At 45.9% G+C, this 20,860-nt stretch overlaps 1 protein-coding gene across 1 annotated transcript; it reads right to left on the bottom strand.

Moving 5' to 3' along the window:
- Positions 1–20: 20 nt before the first annotated feature.
- Positions 21–9,884, bottom strand: TTC34 (tetratricopeptide repeat domain 34; the record flags this gene model as incomplete). Its single annotated transcript, XM_070956674.1, has 8 exons — positions 9,560–9,884; positions 8,271–9,450; positions 6,574–6,799; positions 4,012–4,204; positions 3,371–3,537; positions 2,051–2,321; positions 923–1,134; positions 21–173 (listed from the first exon to the last, which is right to left on the bottom strand). Coding segments are annotated over exons 1-8 (2,727 nt in total), but the record flags the coding sequence as incomplete, so codon positions are not given.
- Between the last annotated feature and the right edge of the window lie 10,976 nt (positions 9,885–20,860).

Raw genomic sequence — 20,860 nt, forward strand, 5'->3', positions numbered from 1 at the left:
TTCTGGATGTCCGTCAGAGCCCTTTGGTAATCTTCCAGCTGAGTCCAGCAAGCAACACGCTGGCGGAGGTATTGTTGGTTATTGTGGCTTGCCAGGACGGCCAAGGTGAGGTATTTCATGGCTCCTCGAGGGCACTGGTCTTTCATCATTGCCTTCGCTTCTCTGGCGGCCACCTAGGGATGGAGAAGACGGTGGTTACCCCACTTCTGCCTTGGTTCAACTATCTGGGTGACTTAGTATGATGTCACATCCTGTTCTGGCCTAGGCTTCCTGAGACAGTAGAAAGCACACGATTAGTCCCCAAAACCTTCATTTTCTTTCGACGGCTGTGAATTATTGCTCATTCCCAGCCCGTAATGAGTCACAAATAGTTTGTAAAGAGTCCGACAGAAGCCTGCCACAGTCCTTCGGGATAAGGCTAATAAGCACCCACCTTTATCTCCCTTGACCCGCTGCCAAAGACCTAATCGCCAGTTAGCTTTGCAAGGCCACACGGAGGACAGAGTCAAAAACGGAGCTTCAGAATTTAAACCAACCAGAATGAACAAAGTTGCTTCCTGCAAAGGCTCACGTGCCTTTGCTCCTCCTTTATGTCTTACGGGAGGGGCCAATCATCTCCAAGCCTTACTCCCGAGTCGCCCCTTTTGTCTTAACTGTTCTTGCTTTCTGGCAGCTCTGCGCATGCCTGCACTGGGAACAGGCTCCCCCTGTTCCTCTGCCTTGCTGACATCAGACTCTGGAGGCTCCGGAGTCTGCACATAACTCCCAGATGGCCCTGGCCCCATCTCTGCCTCCGACGCAGAGCCCTCGTCCGAGCCTTTCCCATACTCCAGGACTGGCCCCTGTTCCTCCCCAGCCTCCTCACTGTCCGACTCTGCTGAAACCCACCTCTGAGTGTTATGTAAGCGGGTGGCGGACTTACCTGAGCAAGGTTTAGCCGCTGGCTGCCATCTAAAAACCCCATCAGGTGCTCCAAGTCTTTGTATTCCTTTCCTGCTAAAGTAGCCAAAACGTGGACTCCGTTCAAATTGCCCAACGCCGCTTGAAGAATTCCAAGCCGAGAGTTGACGGCGTCACTGGGTTCCCTTTGTCCGAATGTCCTTTGGAGATACGACAGGGCGGACTTGGGCCTTCCTGTGGGCCGAAACCGAGACAGAAATGACACAACATTTCACAGCTGGATCCATTCCTCTTTTCACTTGGGAGTGTTAGCGATGGGAACCCAACATCCTTCCTCTTCAATATAATGGGGGAAAGAGTTCTCCCCACATCCACGTCCCTCAAAAGGGATGTTCAACGAGACCACACCACTTTACACATAGCCGTAGAAAGGTGCGGCGTGTTCTCAAATCTAAGGGCTAGAAATAGCTACAACGGTGTGGAGGGAAGGTTGGACCATAGCTAAGACACCCATGTTTAACCTTTCAGCAGTAGATGCCTAGAGGAGAAATGTGACAACCTGAGGCCCAGCACGGAGATAACACAAACAGCTGGCAGTTCAAACTGCCCCTTTATTGCTCCAAATTTCCCCAAATGCTCCCACGTTTCTGGCAAGCCCCAGAGCAGAGTGATAACAAACCCCCACACAAACCTCAAGCAGCCTCTGGCTGCAATTAGTCCAGCCCAGCGTCTGTCTGCACCAAAGCTGCACGGCAATAAATCCCAAATGTCTTTGGCAAAATAAGGGCCAATCGAGGAGTTCAGGGAGCAAAAGATCCAGGTAATTAATCCAGGAAAGGAATGCAAGGACTCTTGGCAAGTTCAAACATTGGCACACAACACTTCGGGAACTCAGCGTTTGTTCCCGACTAATGGCCCTTCCCCACAGCGTACTCCTTAAGTCTCATTCCCCGGGTGTGCCTTGTGAAGATGAGTGGGGCACTGGCCTGATCACGCCTTCTCTGCACTCTCCGAGCCCTTGAATCAGCAGGGGGCGGTCCTTGCTCCTCGTCTGAGCTCGGTCTCTCGTGTTGATCCTAAAACCACCCCTCCATTCTGCTCACTGATTCGGGGACCTGTTCTACTCGGAGTTATTCCTGATCTCTCCTACCTCTTGCGATTTGGAGGTCAACGCAAAGCATGTGAGCTTCAGAGTCCTGGCTGTCCATTTCCACCAATGATTCTCCCACTTTGGAGAGCTTCTCCAAGGTCTCCGCAGCGAGTGGGTCTTGTCTACCGTCAAGGTCCATCAACGCATCCTTGCAGTGTTCCAGCAGCCAAGAACGAATCTGGACTTGAGCGTCCGGCTTTAGAGAGACAATTTCGGCCACAGCGGAGGCTGGATCCCCTCGGAGAGCTGAGATCAGATCTTGGATTGACTCCTGAAGGAGTGGAGATTAGAAATTAGGCTAAACGTTGAAGCCCTTCCTGTTTTTATGGAAGATCTAACAAAGCGAAGGGCACGGACCATGACCCCGTTTCTCAAGCTTCAAAGAAAACTTGAAGCCATCGTTCATCAAGTTACACGTTGGCAAACATTCGGGCTTCACTGAATATTATCGCAACCGGCTGAGAAGCTGCAATAATTCAGTGTCACCTATACTTGAACCTCACTTTTTTTTCCCCAGAGTGTCCTCTTTTCTCCTCTTTTCTCGTCTCGTCTCCTTCCTTCCTTCCCATTATTCTTTCCTTCCTTCCTCCCTCCCCTTCTCTTTCTCCTTCCTTCCTATTATTCTTTCCTTCCTCCCTCCCCTTCTTTCTCCCTCCTTTCTTCCTTCCCTCCTTCTTTCCTTCCCTCCTTCCTATTATTCCTTCCTTCCTCCCTCCCCTTCTCTTTCTCCCTCCTTCCTTTCTTCCCTCCTTCTTTCCTTCCTTCCTATTATTCTTTCCTTCTTCCTTCCCTCCCCTTTTCTTTCTCCTTCCTTCCTTCCTATTATTCTTTCCTTCCTCCCTCCCCTTCTCTTTCTCCCTCCTTTCTTCCTTCCCTCCTTCCTATTATTCCTTCCTTCCTCCCTCCCCTTCTCTTTCTCCCTCCTTCCTTCCTTCCTTCCCTCCTTCTTTCTTTCCTTCCTTCCTATTATTCTTTCCTTCCTCCCTCCCCTTCGATTTCTCCTTCATTCATTCTTTCCTCCCTCCCTCCCTTTCCATTATTCTTTCCTTCCTTCCTTCCTCCCTTTCTTTCTCCTTCCTTCCTTCCCATTATTCTTTCCTTCCACCCTCCCCTTCTCTTTCTCTTCCTTCCTTCCTCCCTCCCCTTCTTTCTCCTTCCTTCCTTCCTTCCTTCCTTCCTTCCTTCCTTCCTTCCTTCCTTCCTTCCTTCCTTCCTTCTTTCCTCCCTCCCTCTACCATTGCGGTGAATATCTCCTCCTACCCTTTAACTGCCTTGTGACATTCAAAGCCATCAATCGAAACAATTAAAGATGATTTCCACCTTCTTCTGATCCAGGGCCATATGAAGGAATGCTTTCCCACAAAGAGCTCGGGTGTTTCTCGGATCTTCTTTTAAGATGGCCTTGAAATCAAATATGGCTGTTTTCTTCTGGCCCAGGAGGCCGTAACAACGAGCGCGCATCAGAAGAGAATCGACAGCGTTGTTATCTCCTAGGCAAATAAAAATAAAAAATGAATTCACAGTGCTTTTCATTTGTATACTCTGATCTTGAAAAGGACGAGGACAATACGTTTACTACAATTTTTTTTTTAAAAAACTGGCTCTTCTTAGAGCTGGCAGCCTAAAAACTTGCAGCCTAAGAGCTGCCAACCTCCCCCCTTTTTTTAAATGAATAATTTTATTAAAGGCTACGATTACAACAGTAAAAACTAATACAAAATGGGAAAAAAACAAGATAGAAGAATAAGAAAACAGAGTACAAGAATTCTCTGCGATTTCCGCTAGCGGTTCAGGTGAATTGGTCCGAACCGGCTGAATCCCACCTCTGCACCCAGCCTACCCCAGAGGATTGTTGTTGTCAGCTAAACTGAGGAGAGAAACTTTTCTCTTGGACTTCAAGGGGAAAAAGGGGAGAGATATACAACTTCTAAGCCAAGGAAACGTAATTCTGGACTTCTCACCGGCTGCGATGACGGCCAAGGAGAGGTAGGTGACGGCTTCCTTCAGATAAGCGTCCCCTGGTTTATTTTTCAGGACTGTCACAGCCCTGGTGTGACAGTGGCTTTTCCACAGGGCTCGGTCGTCGTCTTTTAAAACCTTCACAAAGCCCTGGAGGCAGGACAAGTTGCCTGTGTCAATCATCTTCTTCAGAGACTTCATTTGGGGGGAAAAAGAGAAGGAGAATTACAGATGGCGGTTAGCATCCGTGAATATTAAGCGGCCTAAGATGTGGCATTTTTGGAGCTAAGTTCAAGAGGTACAAGTTGCTACTACCAGATGTGGAGGTCATCAGGATTCAAATCCCGGCGCTACCAGTTCGCTAGCATTGATGACATCTGGGCGGATGGGTGGAGCTTCCCGCGGCTGCCACTACCAGTTTGCCTGAACTGGGGCGAACCGGGAGCATCCCACCACTGGTGGTCATGCCCAAAAGCTAAAATATACTGGATGAAAATACACACTTGGCAGGGGTGAAATGCTACCGGTTCACACCAGTTTAGGCGAACCGGTAGCGGTGGCAGATGGTTCAGTGAACTGGTAGCGGCGGCAGTGCGAAACTCCACCTATCCGCCTAGACCTCGTTACTTCCTGGTTTTAACCAGGAAGTAACCTCTTTTTAACCCTCTGCGCATGTGAAGCCATCTCTAAACCATTTTATATACATTTTCTTTGTAAGAAGTTGCCGTTGTTAATCTCTAGTGCTTTTCCCATAAATATTGCCATTTCTCTAATTCGATGTTATAGCCAAAGTTTTTTTTCTCCCCAGTGTACCATTGCGTCTCTTATTTGTTCATCAAATTTAAAAATGGAGCCAGATTTGTTTGTTGAGCATCGATCAGAGATATAATAATCCACCACGAAGCAGAGGGTTAGAGTAGATGACCTCTAAGTTCCTTCTACCTCTCTCGGTAAAGGGACAGTCAGCTGCGTCCAGGAAGCCTCAAAAGTGCCCAGAATTACTAGGAGTCCAGCAACGTATATGTTTTATTAAAACAAAGTTATAGTTGAGATTTTAATAATGTATATGGCATCAAATTATATTATTATTATTATTTGAACCGGCCAGTATCTCACCATAAAACCCTATAAGGGCGTTTTGATATTGGCCATTTGAAAAACAGGATACTTGAACTAAATCTTCTTTTTTTTAGAAATGTATTTTTATATTATCCATCTGGAGGAAAGGTACATAAGATATACTATAAATATATTGTATGTACACCTGTTGTGCACATTATGCAAAGGGTAAATGCTAAGTACTCCAACTCTTCCATTTCAAAGACAGGAGCGCCCTCTGCTGGAGACTGGTCAGTATTTCCTGTGGACTAGCTTGTCCGCAAATAATTTTCGTACTTTCTTCACAGGTGCTTTTCAGCAATAAAGGTCCTTTTTCAGGGCCGTTGTAACTTCCAGTGGTCACTAAACAAACTGTCGTGGACTACCCGTGTAAGGTTATAGTAGCAGAATCCGCTAAGTCTGGATGAGGCTCCTTCTCCCTTTGTGTTTGAGGTCCTTTCTCACGTTACACTTCTGGGCCGGACTCGGGTTTCACTTATCTGACTGGGTCTCTCCCTCTCTCTCTCTCTCTTCTCTCTCTCTCTCTCTCTCTCTCTCTCTCCTTCTCTTTCTCCCTCTTTCTCCTTCCTCCTCTGTCTCCCTCCCTCCCTCTTTCTCTCTCTTTCTCTCCCTCCCCCCCTCTCTCTGTCTCTCTCCCTCTCTCCCTCCCTCCCTCCCTTTCTCTTTCTCCCTCTTTCTTTCTCTCTCTCTCCCTCCCTTTCTCTTTCTCCCTCTTTCTCTCCCTCCCTCCCTCCCTCTTTTTCCCTCTTTCTCTCCCACTCTCCCTCCCTCCTCTCTTTCTCCCTCCCACTCTCTCTCCCTCTTTCTCTCCCTCCCTCCTTCTTTCTCCCTCCCTCTTTCTCTCCCTCCCTCTCTCTTTTCCCCCCTTTCTCTCCCTCCCCCTTTCTCCCTCTTTCTCCCTTCCACTCTCTCTGTCTCTCTCATTACAAATGCAAAATCTTGGAACGGATTTTTCAGTCCAGGTAGTCCTCGAACATACGACCGCAATGGAGCCCAAAATTTATGTTGCTAGGCGAGAGCCATTTCATACGTGAATTTTGCTCCGTTTTTGCAACCTTTCTCCCCACACTTGTTAAGATGGTTGTTAAGTGGAATCCAGCTTGGCTTGTCCGAAGGACGCAAAAGGGGATCAAGTGACCCCCCCCACCCCCCGGGGATGCTACGACCGTCATAAATACGAATCGGTTGCCAAGTGTCTGAATTTTGATCGCATGACCGTGGGGAATGCGGCTACGGTCGTTAAGTGGGAACAAAGGGTCCTAAGTCCCTTTTCTCAGTAACTTCGAACCGTCACTAAATAAACCGTTGTAAGTCGAGGACTACCTGATGGACGTGACCCATCAGCAGCTTGTCTGGGAATTCAGCCAGCAGGAGTTTTAGTTCATGAAGCGATTTAAAGATCCCAGGAATTTAGGGCTACGGGGCGTGAGAAGCTTTGATCTCACCTGATTGCAACCGTCCACGTGGCCTCTCTTCAGCTGAAGGAGAGCCAGCCTGGCCAGAACAGGGGATCTCTCGGAGTCCTTCGAGAGAGCCACCCGAAGGATCTGGTGGCTCTCTTCCAGGCGATCCAGTTGGTACAAAGCATCGGCGCACAGCAGCCGTGACACGGCTTCCGAACCGTCCAGTTCTAAGAGTAGAGAAGCCAGCGGGTGGATCCCAAAGGAATCCCTGAGTAAAGGGGTGTGGGGGGGGGAGAGGGCAGAGGTGAGGAGAGAGCGGTGTAAATTTCAAGAGATCACGCTGATGGATTCAGAGGTTTGGACCTCTGCAGTTTGCAAACATCTCTGGAGTAATTCTCTGGGAAGGATGGAGGGAGCTAGAGAAGGAAGGAAGGAAGGAAGGAAGGAAGGAAGGAAGGAAGGAAGGAAGGAAGGAAGGAAGAAGAGAGAGAAAAGAAGATAAAAGGGAGGGAGTAAGGAAGGAAGGAGAAAGAGAAGGGGAGGGAGGGAGGGGGGGAAGGAAGGAATAAGGAAAGTAAGAAAAAGAGAGAAAGAAAGAAAAGATAAAAGGGAGGGAGGGAGGGAGGGAGGAAAGAAGGGAAAGGTAGGAAGGAAACAAGGAAAGTAAGAAAAAGAGAGAAAGAAAAAGATAAAAGGGAGGGAGGGAGGAAAGAAGGAAGGAGAGAAAGGAAGAAAGACATAAGTTAGGAAGGAAGGAAGAAAAGACAGAAAGAGAAGGGGAGGGAAGGTTGTGGGGAAGGAAGGAAGGAATCAAGGAAAGTAAGAAAAAGAGAGAAAGAAAGAAAAGATAAAAGGGAGGGAGGGAGGAAGGAAGGAGAAAGAGAAGGGGAGGGAGGGAGGGGGGGAAGGAAGGAATAAGGAAAGTAAGAAAAAGAGAGAAAGAAAGAAAAGATAAAAGGGAGGGAGGGAGGGAGGGAGGGAGGAAAGAAGGGAAAGGTAGGAAGGAAACAAGGAAAGTAAGAAAAAGAGAGAAAGAAAAAGATAAAAGGGAGGGAGGGAGGAAAGAAGGAAGGAGAGAAAGGAAGAAAGACATAAGTTAGGAAGGAAGGAAGAAAAGACAGAAAGAAGAGGGAAAGAAAAAGGAGGGAGGGCGGCAGGGAGGGAAGAAGGGAGGAAGGAAGGAGAAGGAAAAGGAAGGAGAGAAAGGAAGAAAGAATATAGGAAGGAAGCAAGGAAAGACAGAAGAGAAAGAAAAAAAGGAAAAAGGGAAGGAAGGAAGGAAGGAAGGAAGGAAGGAAGGAAGGAAGGAAGGAAGGAAGGAAAAGGAAAAGTAAGTTTCGTGCCTCAAGTAACACCAACAAAATTGACCTCCATTTCCCTACTACTTCTCATTCCTTCATGTCAACCAAAGAATTAACTTTGGACTTCTTTTGGCCCCAAAGAGAAGAGACTTTTTATGAAACTTCTCTGAGTCCCATGTGGGGTTCCTGCCTTCCTCTTGAGTTGAGAAGAAGGAAAAAAAAACCTGTATTGTATTTCACGTATTGCCAACCTACCTTCATCCATCTACAAAGGATGGCCTGCCCAAAAAAGACCTCACCTCCCGTTCATCCTTGCCGGTGTGCCAAGTTTGGGAAGACCAGAGAAGAATGAAAAGATGGAGAACATCAAGACCATGAAAGTCCAGGGAAGGAGCCCTTGGAGGACCATCTGGTGGTTGTCCACGCTCACTGACTCACCCGTCCTTCTGGAGCCTGTCCAGCCACCCAGATTTCTCCAATCGGTCCTCGGACCTGCAACGGACTATCTCCTTCATCTCCAGCATCTTCTGGACTTGCTCCTGAAGGGTGACCAAGAGGAACCCTCTCTGGTTCCAAGGGACATAGGCCTTGATCGCAAAGCCGGTTTCCTCGAACCGAAGCCCACAGGCGGTCAGGTAATCCAAGGCGGTGAGATACGGATGGCCGGCCCAGGCTCGGATCAAACCCCGCCCGCACAGGGCCTTCACGCAGCTGCTCGGATGCGGCGTGAGGTCTTCGAGGATGGCTTGGAAGTCTCGGAGGGCTTCTGGATGACGGTTGGCATGAAGGTGGCAGAAACCCCGTTGGGCAAGAAGGGTGTTTCTGTACGTGGTTTCAGCAGAGGCCAAGAGACGGTCGCAAACTTCCAAGGAGGTTGAAATGTTGCCTTCTAAGAGGTAGCAATCGGCGAGACGGATGTTCAGTTCTCGTAGAGACCCCGGGGCGATCTGGACCAGGAAATGGAGTGTACGGACAATGGGAGGAATCAACTCTTGGCCGCCGTTGCTCCGGACTTCGTTCCTCACACGGATGGCATCTTTGTAAGTGGCAAAATCCGCTTCCAGGACTGTCCGGGTGTGCTTCTCGACTCTTTCAACCTCTTCTGGAGAGAAGAGGCCTTCAAAGAAGTTCTTGGCCAGCTTGGGGTGAGCTTCAAAGGCAGCCTTGAGGTCCTTCAGCATCTCCGGTACGTGGCCTCCGATTGCAAAGAAAGACGCAGCTCGGTGCATTAGAAGACTTGAGGTCTCTTGGCTGCTTGGTGAGCCATTGGAGGAGAAGGCTTCTAAGGCCCTGCTGGAGAGGGACACGCATTCCTCATACATACGTCGCTCAAAAAGACGCTGGGCCTGAATGGGACAGACCCGGAGGTCCTCGGGAGCTATGGCAACCAGGAAGTCATAGCAAAGATCTTTCCGGATAAATATCTCTTTTTGACAGTTGTCCGGAAGCGAGAGGCAGTCCAAACAAGCCTGGATGATCTTCTCCAGGTATCTTCTCTGTCTACGGCTCATGAACATCACCGTCTCGTTCCAATTTTCCGCAAAGGCCCGGAGGTATTCGGCGACCCCGTCTTGGAAGTGCGTTCGGGACAGCACCAGGGCCAAAGCATGGGTGAGAACTAGCTCCGCGCAAGGGTGGACCTCAAGCAGAGCGTCACACTGACTGGCCACGCTCTCCGCGTGGCCCGCCTTCAGCAAGGCATCCATTTTGAAGAGCAAGGCGGTCACGTTGTGGGGGTCGAAGGCCAGGAGAAAAGCAGCCGCCGTCGCGACGTTGAGCGGTGGCGGGGTTCGAAGGATGGTTCCCAAGCTTTGGGATGGGGCTTTCTCCTCGACACCAGCTCTCCAAGATGGCGACCACGTTGGCCTGGGCCTCCTTCTCAAGAGCCGCCATCTTGTTGACGGCCACGGGGGCGCAGAGAAGGAATCCAGCAACATGGAAGGCAGTGGCCAACGGGAGGTCGCCATTGGCTAGTTGCCGATCCCCTTCCTGGCAGAAATCTCTGGCTTGCCCTTGGGATCTCCAGAGGGTTGAAGGACCTTTGCTCATCATGCCGGGTTGGTTTGCTGCCCTACAAAGAAGCAGAAGGGAGGAAAGTAACTTTCTAGAAAAGTTAAAGGTGGACATGGTTTTATATCCTTGATTAATTTCCACCCGTTGCTTCTTGTCCTGCCCTCAGGTGCTTTGGAGAATAGCTTGATTCCCTCTACTTTGGGGCAGCCCCTGAGATATCGGAAGACTGCTATCATGTTTTAAGAATCAGGCATAATCATAATCATAATCATAACAGCAACAATAACAACAACAAATAACCACAGTAATAATAACAACTAAATAATAATGATTATAATAATGATGATGATGATGACAACAAGAAGAAGACGACGAAGAGGAAGAAGAGGTAGAAGAAGAAAAGAAGAGGAGGAGGAGAAGAAAAAGAAGGAGGAGGAGGAGGAGAAAAAGGAGGAGGAGGAGGAGAAGAAGAGGTAGAAGAAGAAAAGAAGAGGAGGAGAAGAAAAAAGGAGGAGAAGAAAAAGGAGGAGGAGGAAGAGAAGGAGAAGGAGAAGAAGAAGAGGAAGAAGAGGTAGAAGAAGAAAAGAAGAAGAGGAGGAGAAGAAAAAGAAGAGGGAGAAGGAGGAGGAGAAAAAGGAGGAGGAGGAGGAGGAGGAGGAGAAGAGGTAGAAGAAGAAAAGAAGAGGAGAAGAAAAAGGAGAAGAAAAAGGAGGAAGAGAAGAAGAAGAAGAAGAAGAAGAAGAAGAAGAAGAAGAAGAAGAAGAAGAAGAAGAAGAAGAAGAAGAAGAAGATGATGATTTTAAGAAGGTACTTGGTTGATACCTAGGATGCTGGTATCAACCATCAGCGCCAATCAATATTTTTGATTGAGTTTAAACATAAACTGAGTTTCATGTTTAATGAATAAAAGAGATAATAACAACAACAACAACAACAACAACAACAATAATACCCTGTTTCCCCAAAATAAGACATCCTCTGATAATAAGCCCAATCGGGCTTTTGAGCTCATGGCAATAAGGCCAAGCGCTTATTTCAGGGTTCAAAAAAAAAAAAAAAATACAAGACAAGGTCTTATTTTCGGGGAAACACGGTAATAGTGCCGACATCATTTCAGCTTTTGTAGACAGCAATTTGTGCATGTGAATTTTGCACCCTTGTCTCTTTCCTAACCCGAGAGCCGATTCTTCCCGTCTGTTCCCAACCCTTCACTTCCTCTCTCGGAGGACAACCCTGAGACTCACACGGTACGTGGCAGACGAGAAGGAGAAGCGCGGATGGAGGTCCTTGCGTGGAGAGAAAAGGAAACTCCTGGCAGTGAATCAGGCCAGATTTCCTTCTGCAGAATACTGGGCTCTCTGGAGTGAAAAGCTCTCTGGAGTCTGTCCACGTGCTTTCCAGTTTCCCAGGAGACAGTAAACACCGAATTTCCTTGCTGGAGAAAGCAGGGCATGTCTGGAGTTAGCAATCCCTTCTTATCCTGCTCCTCGTTCCCTACTTAGCCGGCGGCTTGTTAAAACAGCCTGAGACACACGACACACGAAGAAAACAGGAGGAGGAGGAGGAAAAATAAAGCAAGCACGAGAGAGAGAGAGAGAGAGAGAGAGGAGAGAGAGAGAGAGAGAGAGAGAGAGAGAGAGAGAGAGAGAGAGAGAGAGAGAGAGAGAGAGAGAGAGAGAGAGAGAGAGGGACCATCGTTCCAAGATTTGGGATGTTAGTTCCATTTGCGGAAGTGGAGTTGTCAGAGCGACTTTTGTGGATCGAGCGGGTGGTAAAAACCTTGAAGGTCTTGAAATGTAATATTGAATATGTGCGATATTAACAGACCAAGAGCCTTTGGTAGTACAGGGGTTTAAGGCACCCTGTTATTAAGCTGGTTATTAAGACCAGCTGCCTGCAATTACTGCAGGTTCGAATCTCGCCAAGGCTCAAGGTTGACTCAGCCTTCCATCCTTTCTAAGGTAGGTAAATTGAGGACCCAGTTGTGGGGGCAATAAGCTGACTTTGTATAAAATATACAAAAGGATGAAGGCTATTGCTTAGCGCATTGTAAGCCGCCCTGAGTCTCCGGAGAAGGGCGGCATATAAATCAAATTAAAAAAAAAAAAAAAAAGATCAATTTCCTACGAATAATATTTATAACAGGGAAATATTGGTGTAGTTCTGCCCATTAATATTAACAAGAGTTGGAAGGGACCTTATAGGTCATCTAGTCCAACCTCCTACTCAAGCAGGAGACCCTACACCATTTTTGACAAGATGGCAGTCCATCTCTTCTTGAAAGCCTCCAGGGATGAAGCTCCCACAACTTCTCAAGGCAACTTCTGTTCCATCGGTTGATTGTTCTCACTGTCAGAAAGTTCCTCCTCATTTCTAAGTTGAATCTCTCCTTGGTCAGTTTCCATCCATTCTTCCTTGTCTGGCCTTCAGGTGCTTTGGAGAATAGCTTGACCCCCTTCCTCCTCTCTGGGGCAACCCCTCGAATATTGGAAGATGCTCTCCTGTCTCCCCTGGTCCTTCTCTTCACTAGACCAGCCAGGCCCAGTTCCTGCAACCGTTCATCGTATGTTTTAGCCTCATCATCCAGAACCTGTCAGAACCTGCTGGATTTCATCCCTGGCTAAATCTCCTCCCCGTGATTGAAATTTCATTTCAAGCACGGGTTCATCGCCTGTCCCCCTTCGGAGAAGTTCACCCTTCATTTTAATTTGATTACTTACTGTTTAATTGCCCCTCGTTATCAGACAAAACACCGCAGGCGAACCAGTGAGGAAAAGCTAAATAATTTTTCACAGCTAAATAATCTTTTTTTTTAAAAAAATCCTCGATACCGGTCTTCTTCCCGTTAAAATCATTTTTAAAATAATATCGAGCGGGGGACAGGGGGGGCGGGGAAATCCTGCAGGTTCTAACAGGTTCTGAAGAACCGGTAGCGGAAATTTTGAGTAGTTTGAATTAATTTAATCCCATCATGGAAATTAGTCTATTCTACCAAAGCAACCCCAAAAACAAAACAGCTTGGTGGAGAAAAAGCCAGCAATCATGGTTTGTGGCATTTCATGTGAAGGATTATTTAGCGAGGTGTAGCTAAACAAGCCACAATTTAGCACACATTCCTTTCGGGGTTTTTTTTTAAAAAAGTTTACGGCCCTCAAATTATTTCCATCTTTCTGGCCTTCCCCAAAGGGAAGTTTGAAGAAGATAACAGAGGCTTGTCAATACAGGGATAACCCCATTCATTTCAAGAAGGACATCATTACGGAAGGAAATAAAATAGCACAAACCAGAGATGCAACTTACCGCATCTCCGTCTGTCTGGAGTTTGTATGGCTACTACTGGGTGCACGAAATGAGGAGTTTCATCTACGTAGGTGCAGCAAACTGCGTCGGAAAGAGAAACGGACAAAAGTCGGCGCAGGGCTGAACTCCAAACATCTAGTTAAATATTAAAAGGGTGCAACAGGTCTTCCTTCTGGGAGGGAATCATGAATTTTTAAAAGGAAAAACAGATGGAATGACAGCTGATAGAGGAGTAAGACAGCTTTTCCCTGGTCTGGAATGGAATGGAATGGAATAATAGAATATAGAATATAGAATAATAGAAATATAGAATGTGGTGGGGGTTTCCTGCCTAAGTAGGGGGTTGGACTAGAAGACCTCCAAGGTCCCTTCCAACTCTGATATTTTATACCAAAATAGAATAGAGTACAGTAGAGTAGAGTAGATATAGTAGAATAGAATAGAATAGAATAGAATAGAATAGAATAGAATAGAATAGAATAGAATAGGGAGTAGAGTAGAGTAGATAGAATAGAATATAGTAGATATAATAGGATATGATATGATATGATATGATATGATATGATATGATATGATAGGGTAGGGTAGGGTAGGGTAGGGTAGGGTAGGGTAGGGTAGAGTAGAGTAGAGTAGAATAGAATAGAATAGAATAGAATAGAATAGAATAGAATAGAATAGAATAGAATAGAATAGAATAGAATGATATGATATGATATGATATATATGATATAATAGGGTAGGGTAGAGTAGAGTAGAGTAGAGTAGAGTAGAGTAGAATAGAATAGAATAGAATAGAATAGAATAGAATAGAATAGAATAGAATAGAATGATATGATATGATATGATATGATATATATGATATAATAGGGTAGGGTAGGGTAGAGTAGAGTAGAGTAGAGTAGAGTAGAATAGAATAGAATAGAATAGAATAGAATAGAATAGAATAGAATAGAATAGAATGATATGATATGATATGATATGATATGATATGATATGATATGATATGATGATATGATATGATATGATATAATAGGGTAGGGTAGGGTAGGGTAGGGTAGGGTAGAGTAGAATAGAATAGAATAGAATAGAATAGAATAGAATAGAATATCTGTCTCTCCTTCCTTCCTTCCTTCCTGTCTTCCCTTTTCTTTCTCCCTTCCTTCCCTCCATCTCTTCTTACTTCCTTCCTTCCAGTGGTGGGTTTCAAAATTTTTTACTACCGATTCTGTGGGTGTGGCTTCGTGGGTGTGGCATGGCTTGGTGGGCATGGCAGGGAAAGGATACTGTAAAATCTCCATTCCCTCTCCAATCCAGGGGATGGATACTGCAAAATCCCCATTTCCTCCCAATCAGCTGGGACTCAGGAGGCAGAGAATAAATGGGGGCGGGGCTAGTCAGAATTTTTACTACCGGTTCTCCGAACTACTCAAAATTTCTGCTACCGGTTCTCCAGAACTGGACAGAACCTGTTGAAACCCACCTCCTTTTTTTCCTTCCTTCCTTTCCTTCCTTTCTTCCCTTTCTTTCTTCCTTCCTTTCCTTCCTCTTTCCCTCTCTCCCTCCTCCTTCCTTCCTTTCTTCTTTCTTTCTCTCTCTTTCTTCCTTCCTTTCCTTCCTTCCTTCCCTCCCTTTCTTTCTTTCTTCCTTTCCTTCCTTCCTTCTTCTTTTTCTTTTTCTTTCTTTCTCTTTCCTTCCTTCCCTCCCTCCCTCCCCTCCCTCCTTCTTTCTTTCTTTCTTCCTTCCTTCCTTCCTTTCTTTCTTTCCTTCCTTTCCTTCCTTCCTTCCTTCCTTCCTTCCTTCCTTCCTTCCTTCCTGTCTTCCCTTTTCTTCCTTCCTTCCTTCCTTCCTTCCCTCCTTCCCCCCCTCCCTCCCTCCCTCTTTTTTCTTTCTTTCCCAAGGAAAGAAAATCTTGAGTGGAAAAAAAAAATAAAATAAAATAGAGGTGAACCTCCCCAAACCCTCTCCCGTCTTTCCAGAATCATTTGACTAAAAAGGTCCCTTTTCCTTAATTTTCTTCTGCCTGCAGAAATCTGAATTTTGGGTGAGTTTGCTCAGGCCTGGTCTCTACGGCAAATCAACTGGCAAGCCAGCCAGCCGAAGGGGTGTGTGAATTTGTGAGCACACACACTCACACCCGAGTGTGCGTTTCCATTCCTGCACACTAGGAGCGACTGGAAGCAAGAGTGCCATTAATCTAATTCTTGCTCATCTATCAAAGCGGGGCGCATTTCCTTGTAAAAATGATTAAGCTGCTAATTAAGATGTTTATAACTTGTTTCCCTGGTTGCTAATTATAATTAACATGCAAATTAGCTGAGGGAAGAGAGGCACAGGGGTCCCCCAGTTCATTACGAAGTTAATTACTGCTTGCATGCTTAAAACGTTCCCGTTATAAATGGTGGCATTTAATGTAATGGACAAGCTGATAATTATGCCGGCGACATTTTGAAAAGTCATTTTCTCTGGGTGTTATTTTCATTTTATTTTAGGGGTTTTTTTTTTCTCCCCCCTCCCCTTTCCCTCCTAGGTGATTAATGTTTTTACGCTTGGCTGATAAACTTAGTTCAGAACCCAATAGAAGTTGGGCACAGGGGCGAAAGCAACGAAGTCATCACTTTAAAAAAACGGTTTTTCTTTCTTTCTTTCTTTCTTTCTTTCTTTCTTTCTTTCTTTCTTTCTTTCTTTCTTTCTTTCTTTCTTTCTTTCTTTCTTCTCTTTCTCTCCCTCCCTCTCTCCTCTCTCTCTCTCTTTCTTTCCTCTCTCTCCCTCTCTTTCCCTCCTTCCTTCTCTCTCTCTCTTTCTCTCCCTCCCGCCTTCTCTCTCTCTCCCCCTCCCTCCCTCTCCTCTCTCTTTTTCTCTCCCTCCCCGCTTTCTCTCTTTCTCTCTCTTTCTCTTTCTTTCTCTCCCTCCCTCTCTCTTTCTCTCTCTCTGTCTTCCCCTCCCTCCCTCCCTCTCCTCCCTCTCCTCCCCCCCTCTCCTTTTCTTTCTTCCTTGCGCTTGGTCAAAAAGATGGAGAAGGGAAGCTTGCAAAAAAGACAGGCAAATGAGAAAAGGAGAGGAAAAAGGGAGGGAAAAACAGGAAATCTGGTAAAATGTAGCAGAACACTTCTTGTTCTAATGCCAGGCTGAGATCCGCTTTGCATTTTCTTAAAAGCCAACCTCCTTTTCCACCTGTTTTTCAGCCTACTCTACTCTACTCTACTCTACTCTACTCTACTCTACTCTACTCTACTCTACTCTACTCTACTCTACTCTACTCTACTCTACTCTACTCTACTCTACTCTACTCTACTCTATTCTGTTCTCTCTTCTCTTCTCTTCTCTTCTCTTCTCTTCTCTTCTCTTCTCTTCTCTTCTCTTCTCTTCTCTTCTCTTCTCTTCTCTTCTCTTCTCTCTTCTACCCTACCCTACCCTACCCTACTCTCTCTTCTCTTCTCTTCTCTTCTCTTCTCTTCTCTTCTCTTCTCTTCTCTTCTCTTCTCTTCTCTCTTCTACCCTACCTTACCCTACCCTACTCTACTCTACTCTACTCTACTCTATTTATTCTGCATTTTATTCTATTCTATTCTATTCTATTCTATTCTATTCTATTCTATTCTATTCTATTCTATTCTATTCTATTCTATTCTATTTTATTCTATTCTACTCTACTCTACTCTACTCTACTCTACTCTACTCTACTCTGTCTTCCCTCCCCTCCCCTCCCCTTCCCTTCCCTCCTCTCTTCTCTTTTTCCCTACCCTACCCTACTCTACTCTATTTTATTCTGCATTCTATTCTATTCTATGTTCTCTTCTCTTCTCTTCTCTTCTCTTCTCTTCTCTTCTCTTCTCTTCTCTTCTCTTCTCTTCTCTCCTCTCCTCTCCTCTCCTCTCCTCTCCTCTCCTCTCCTCTTCTCCAGGTCCTTCTAAAAACCGATCCTGGATTTGCAGAATTCCCAGCCTCTGTCATTTCTGGAAAACACCAACAGAGGGTGGCACCAGCCTTCTGTTGGCCCGTTCCTAAGCCCGACCCCCGTAAAGGAAAAACTTCTTTTGAGCAGGGAAAGAAAAACAGAACTAAAAGCCAGCTAGGGAAGTGCTTGCTTTGGGAGGGGTCCCGACTCTCTCAGACCCACCCTGGGGCTACTGCCTTGAATAGCTGGATTGTTGCAAGGAGACCCGACCGAAAGGATTGGAAGGAAGTCAGAAAACAGCCGTCCGGGTTTCGAAAAGACTCCGTCAAGTTAGGTCCCAGCTCTGTATGGACTTCGGTTTGGGTCTCTAAACCGGCAAATTAAAATTTCTACACGGAAACTTACCTGCCCTGTAAAATCTGTAAAAAGCAAATTAAATACGCACGGTGTAGAATAGATTAAAACGGGAGGCTCTTTGTCTAATTCACGGGGCGCGCATGAAGGATTGAGGTGGCCGATTGAACTGGATCAATTCTGGATCTTTTGCAGTGGTGAAATGCTCCGAAGTGTGCTACCGGCTCGCTGTGCGCACAAATGCGCAGTGAGCACCAAATGCGCACTTCACATGCGTGCGCAGCGCAGGCGCTACTGTGCAGTGCTGAAGAAGCCTTTTCTAAGATAAATAGAACAGCAGGGGGGGAAACAGCTCTGCTGTGCGATTTCTAGCGAATATAAATCGCGTGGCAGAGCTGATCATCGGAAATGCTAGTTCGTCCGAACTGGTAGCATTTTTTTTAACTACAGGTTTGCCTAAACCGGTAGCTTTTATTACTAGCGGTTCTCCCAAACCGGTCCGAACCGGTAGCATTTCACCCCTTATCTTTTGATACTTTCTCCTGGTCTGAATCAGGCCACTGAAAATAAGTCTTGAATCTGAAAGATTCTGAAACAGGGAGTCCTCGTCTTACGGCCACAACGGAGCCCCCCCCAAATGTATGTCGCTAAGCGAGATCATCGAAGTAAGTTTTGCCCCCCTTTTCTTGCCACTGTCGTTAAGTGAACCACCGCAATTGATAACTTGGGTTGTTGAGTGAATCTGGCTTCCCCTGTTTTGACTTTGCATGGTCGGAAGGGAGATCATGTGACCCCGGGGGGATGGGGAACACCACAACCGTCAGAAGTCCAAGTCAGTTTCCAAGCGTTTGAATTTTGATCACGTGACTATAAGGATGTTGCAGCAGTTCGTACATCTGAAAAGAGGTCCTAATTCCCTGGGTTTTTTTTGTTTTTGGAACGGCCCCATGGGAAGTGTCCAGAACAAGAAAAAAGTTTTTATTAAAAGGAGGGTTTTTTTTGTGTAGTTTTGAATGTCGCTTTGCATTCCCTCTGTCTGCCCTTCTGGACTGGAGAAGGTTGTAAACGAAGGATGTAAGCTTGGGGAACCACCCCCCACATGTTAACCATTTCTTTCTAACATTATTATTATATCCCCCCTATACTATACATTTCAAAGCAACCTTCAGCTATAAAATTATATAATAAATTCCTAATTTGGCATTTATTCAGTGTAATTCTTAAGTGAGTCACACGATGCGCAAGGTTGCAGGAAGGACACTGCCACCGTCATAAGTACAAGTCAGTTTCCAAGCATGATCACGGTCCCGAGTTGCTTTTTTTCAGTGCCGTTATAACCTTGAATGGCCACTAAATGAAACATAAGTCGAGAGCTACCTGTATTATTGGAGTGATATCATCAAGGCGGTTGAGGATACGACCGCAACAAACCGATTGATTTTAGCCCTGAGAGATATAGTTTCTCCGTTTCTTTTCTCTCTCTCCCTTCTTCTATCGCTGCTCACCTTTTCCGCAATTTCTAAAAAAAGCAAAAAAAAAAAAAAAAAGGACAGGGCAAAAGCATTTCCCCCCCTCCTAATTAAATCAATCGATGATCCACAGCGGAGGCCGGCCCCGAAGGCGGTAGGGGCGTGAAAATTTGCGAAGGCGAGGGAGGGTGGAACGAAACCTTGAATTTTTGCATTAAAACAGAATTATAGGCTGTTTGTGGAAAGCGACTGGATGCCGAATGGAAGGAAAAATAATTTTCTTTTAATTCGTAGGCAGGGTGCTGGGATGAGAAAAAAGGAGAAAAGGGGAAATTAATAATAATAAGAAGAAGAATGACACATTTTTAAATGTTGACTGAGTTTCATGTTTAATGAATAAAAGAGGATGATGATGATAATAATAATAATAATTTAAACAAAGGCAGAATATAAGGAAAAACAGCTGGATGACCGATTAAATGGATGGAAAACGAAAGCTTTGCATGGACAGCACTTGAAAAACATTGAAGGAAAATGTGATAACAACTTGACCTGGGCCTGGCTTAAGATGGGAACCATCAAGAAAGAAACGGAAGGTTTAATCCTCGCCGATCAAGAACAAGCACTACAAACTAATGCCACGAAAGCGAAGATACAAAAATCCACCGGCAATCCAAACTGCCGACTTTGCAACGACGAAGTCGAAACTGTTTCACATTTAATTATGTGAATGCAGCAAAATCGCACAAACGGATTACAAAGCAAGACACAACCGAGTTGCTAAAATTAATCCACTGATCATTATGTAAAAAATACGACTTTCCTGTATCAAAAAAAAAAAAAATGGTAAAAAAATCTATGTTCATTTCTCTGCCCTCCTCCTGAAATGGAGATGGAAACTTTTTCTCAGAATTTGATGTCACAGGAGGAGATAAAGCCAGGTTTGGAGAGGGGAAAAAAAAACAACAACTAATAAAACATAAAAACGATGTGTAAAGAATAAGAAGGTAGAGAGGAAGAAGTGAAGAGGAAAGGATGGAGGAGGAATGAAGAAGATGGACAAGAGGAGGAGGAGATGGAGAAGAAAGAAAGAAAAAAAATGCGGGGGGAGGAGGAGAAAGGAGGAGGAGGAGAAGGAGAAGAAGGAGAAATGAAGATGGACAAGAGGAGGAGGAGATGGAAAAGAAGGAAAGAAAGAACTTGGGGGGAAAGAGGAGAAAGGAGAAAGAGAAGGAGGAGGAGGAAGAGAAGAAGAAGAGGAGGAGGAGGAGGAAGAAGAAGAAAAGGAAGAATGAGAAGGAGGAAGGATGGAGAAGAGGAGGAGATGGAGAAGAAGGAAAGAAAGAACTTGGGGGGAAGGAGAAAGGAGGAGGAGGAGGAGGAGAGGAGGAGGAAGAAAAGAAAGAATGAGAAGGAGAAAGAATGGACAAGAGGAGGAGATGGAGAAGAAGGAAAGAAAGAATGCTGGGGGGAAGAGAAGGAGAAGAAGAAGAAGGAGGAGGAGGAGGAGGAGGAGAAGAAGAAGAAGAAGAAGAAGAAGGAGAAGAAGAAGGAGGAGGAGGAGGAGGAGGAGAAGAAGAAGAAGAAGAAGAAGAAGAAGAAGAAGAAGAAGAAGAAGAAGAAGAAGAAGAAGAAGAAGAAGAAGAAGAAGAAGAAGAAGAAGAAGAAGAAGAAGAAGAAGGAAGCCACCAGGAATGGCCGAGTAGGTGGGTGAGGAGACATGGCTTCCCAGATCATGCTCCCTGCTCATTTCAATGGCCAAGGTGTACAGTGGGTCACCTGTGTGTGGGGACCAACTCCACCCCCACGTGGAGGGGCAACCTTGCTGGGACCGTGCCCCCTCACCCCCATCGTCTCCAAGGGCAGATCGGGGAAGAATTCTGCTCCGAAGCCCTTAGGTGGGCACGAGGAGGTGCACCTCCCCGCGCATTGCACCTGAGCCAAACGCGTGGGGTGGCACTCCAGGTTCCCCCCACCGCTAAAAGATGGGGAGAGGA

The sequence above is a fragment of the Pituophis catenifer genome, unplaced genomic scaffold, assembly GCF_029215685.1.
Source record: "Pituophis catenifer annectens isolate HBS135680 unplaced genomic scaffold, rPitCat1.0.hap2 SCAF_413, whole genome shotgun sequence".
Taxonomy (NCBI): Eukaryota; Metazoa; Chordata; class Lepidosauria; order Squamata; family Colubridae; genus Pituophis; species Pituophis catenifer.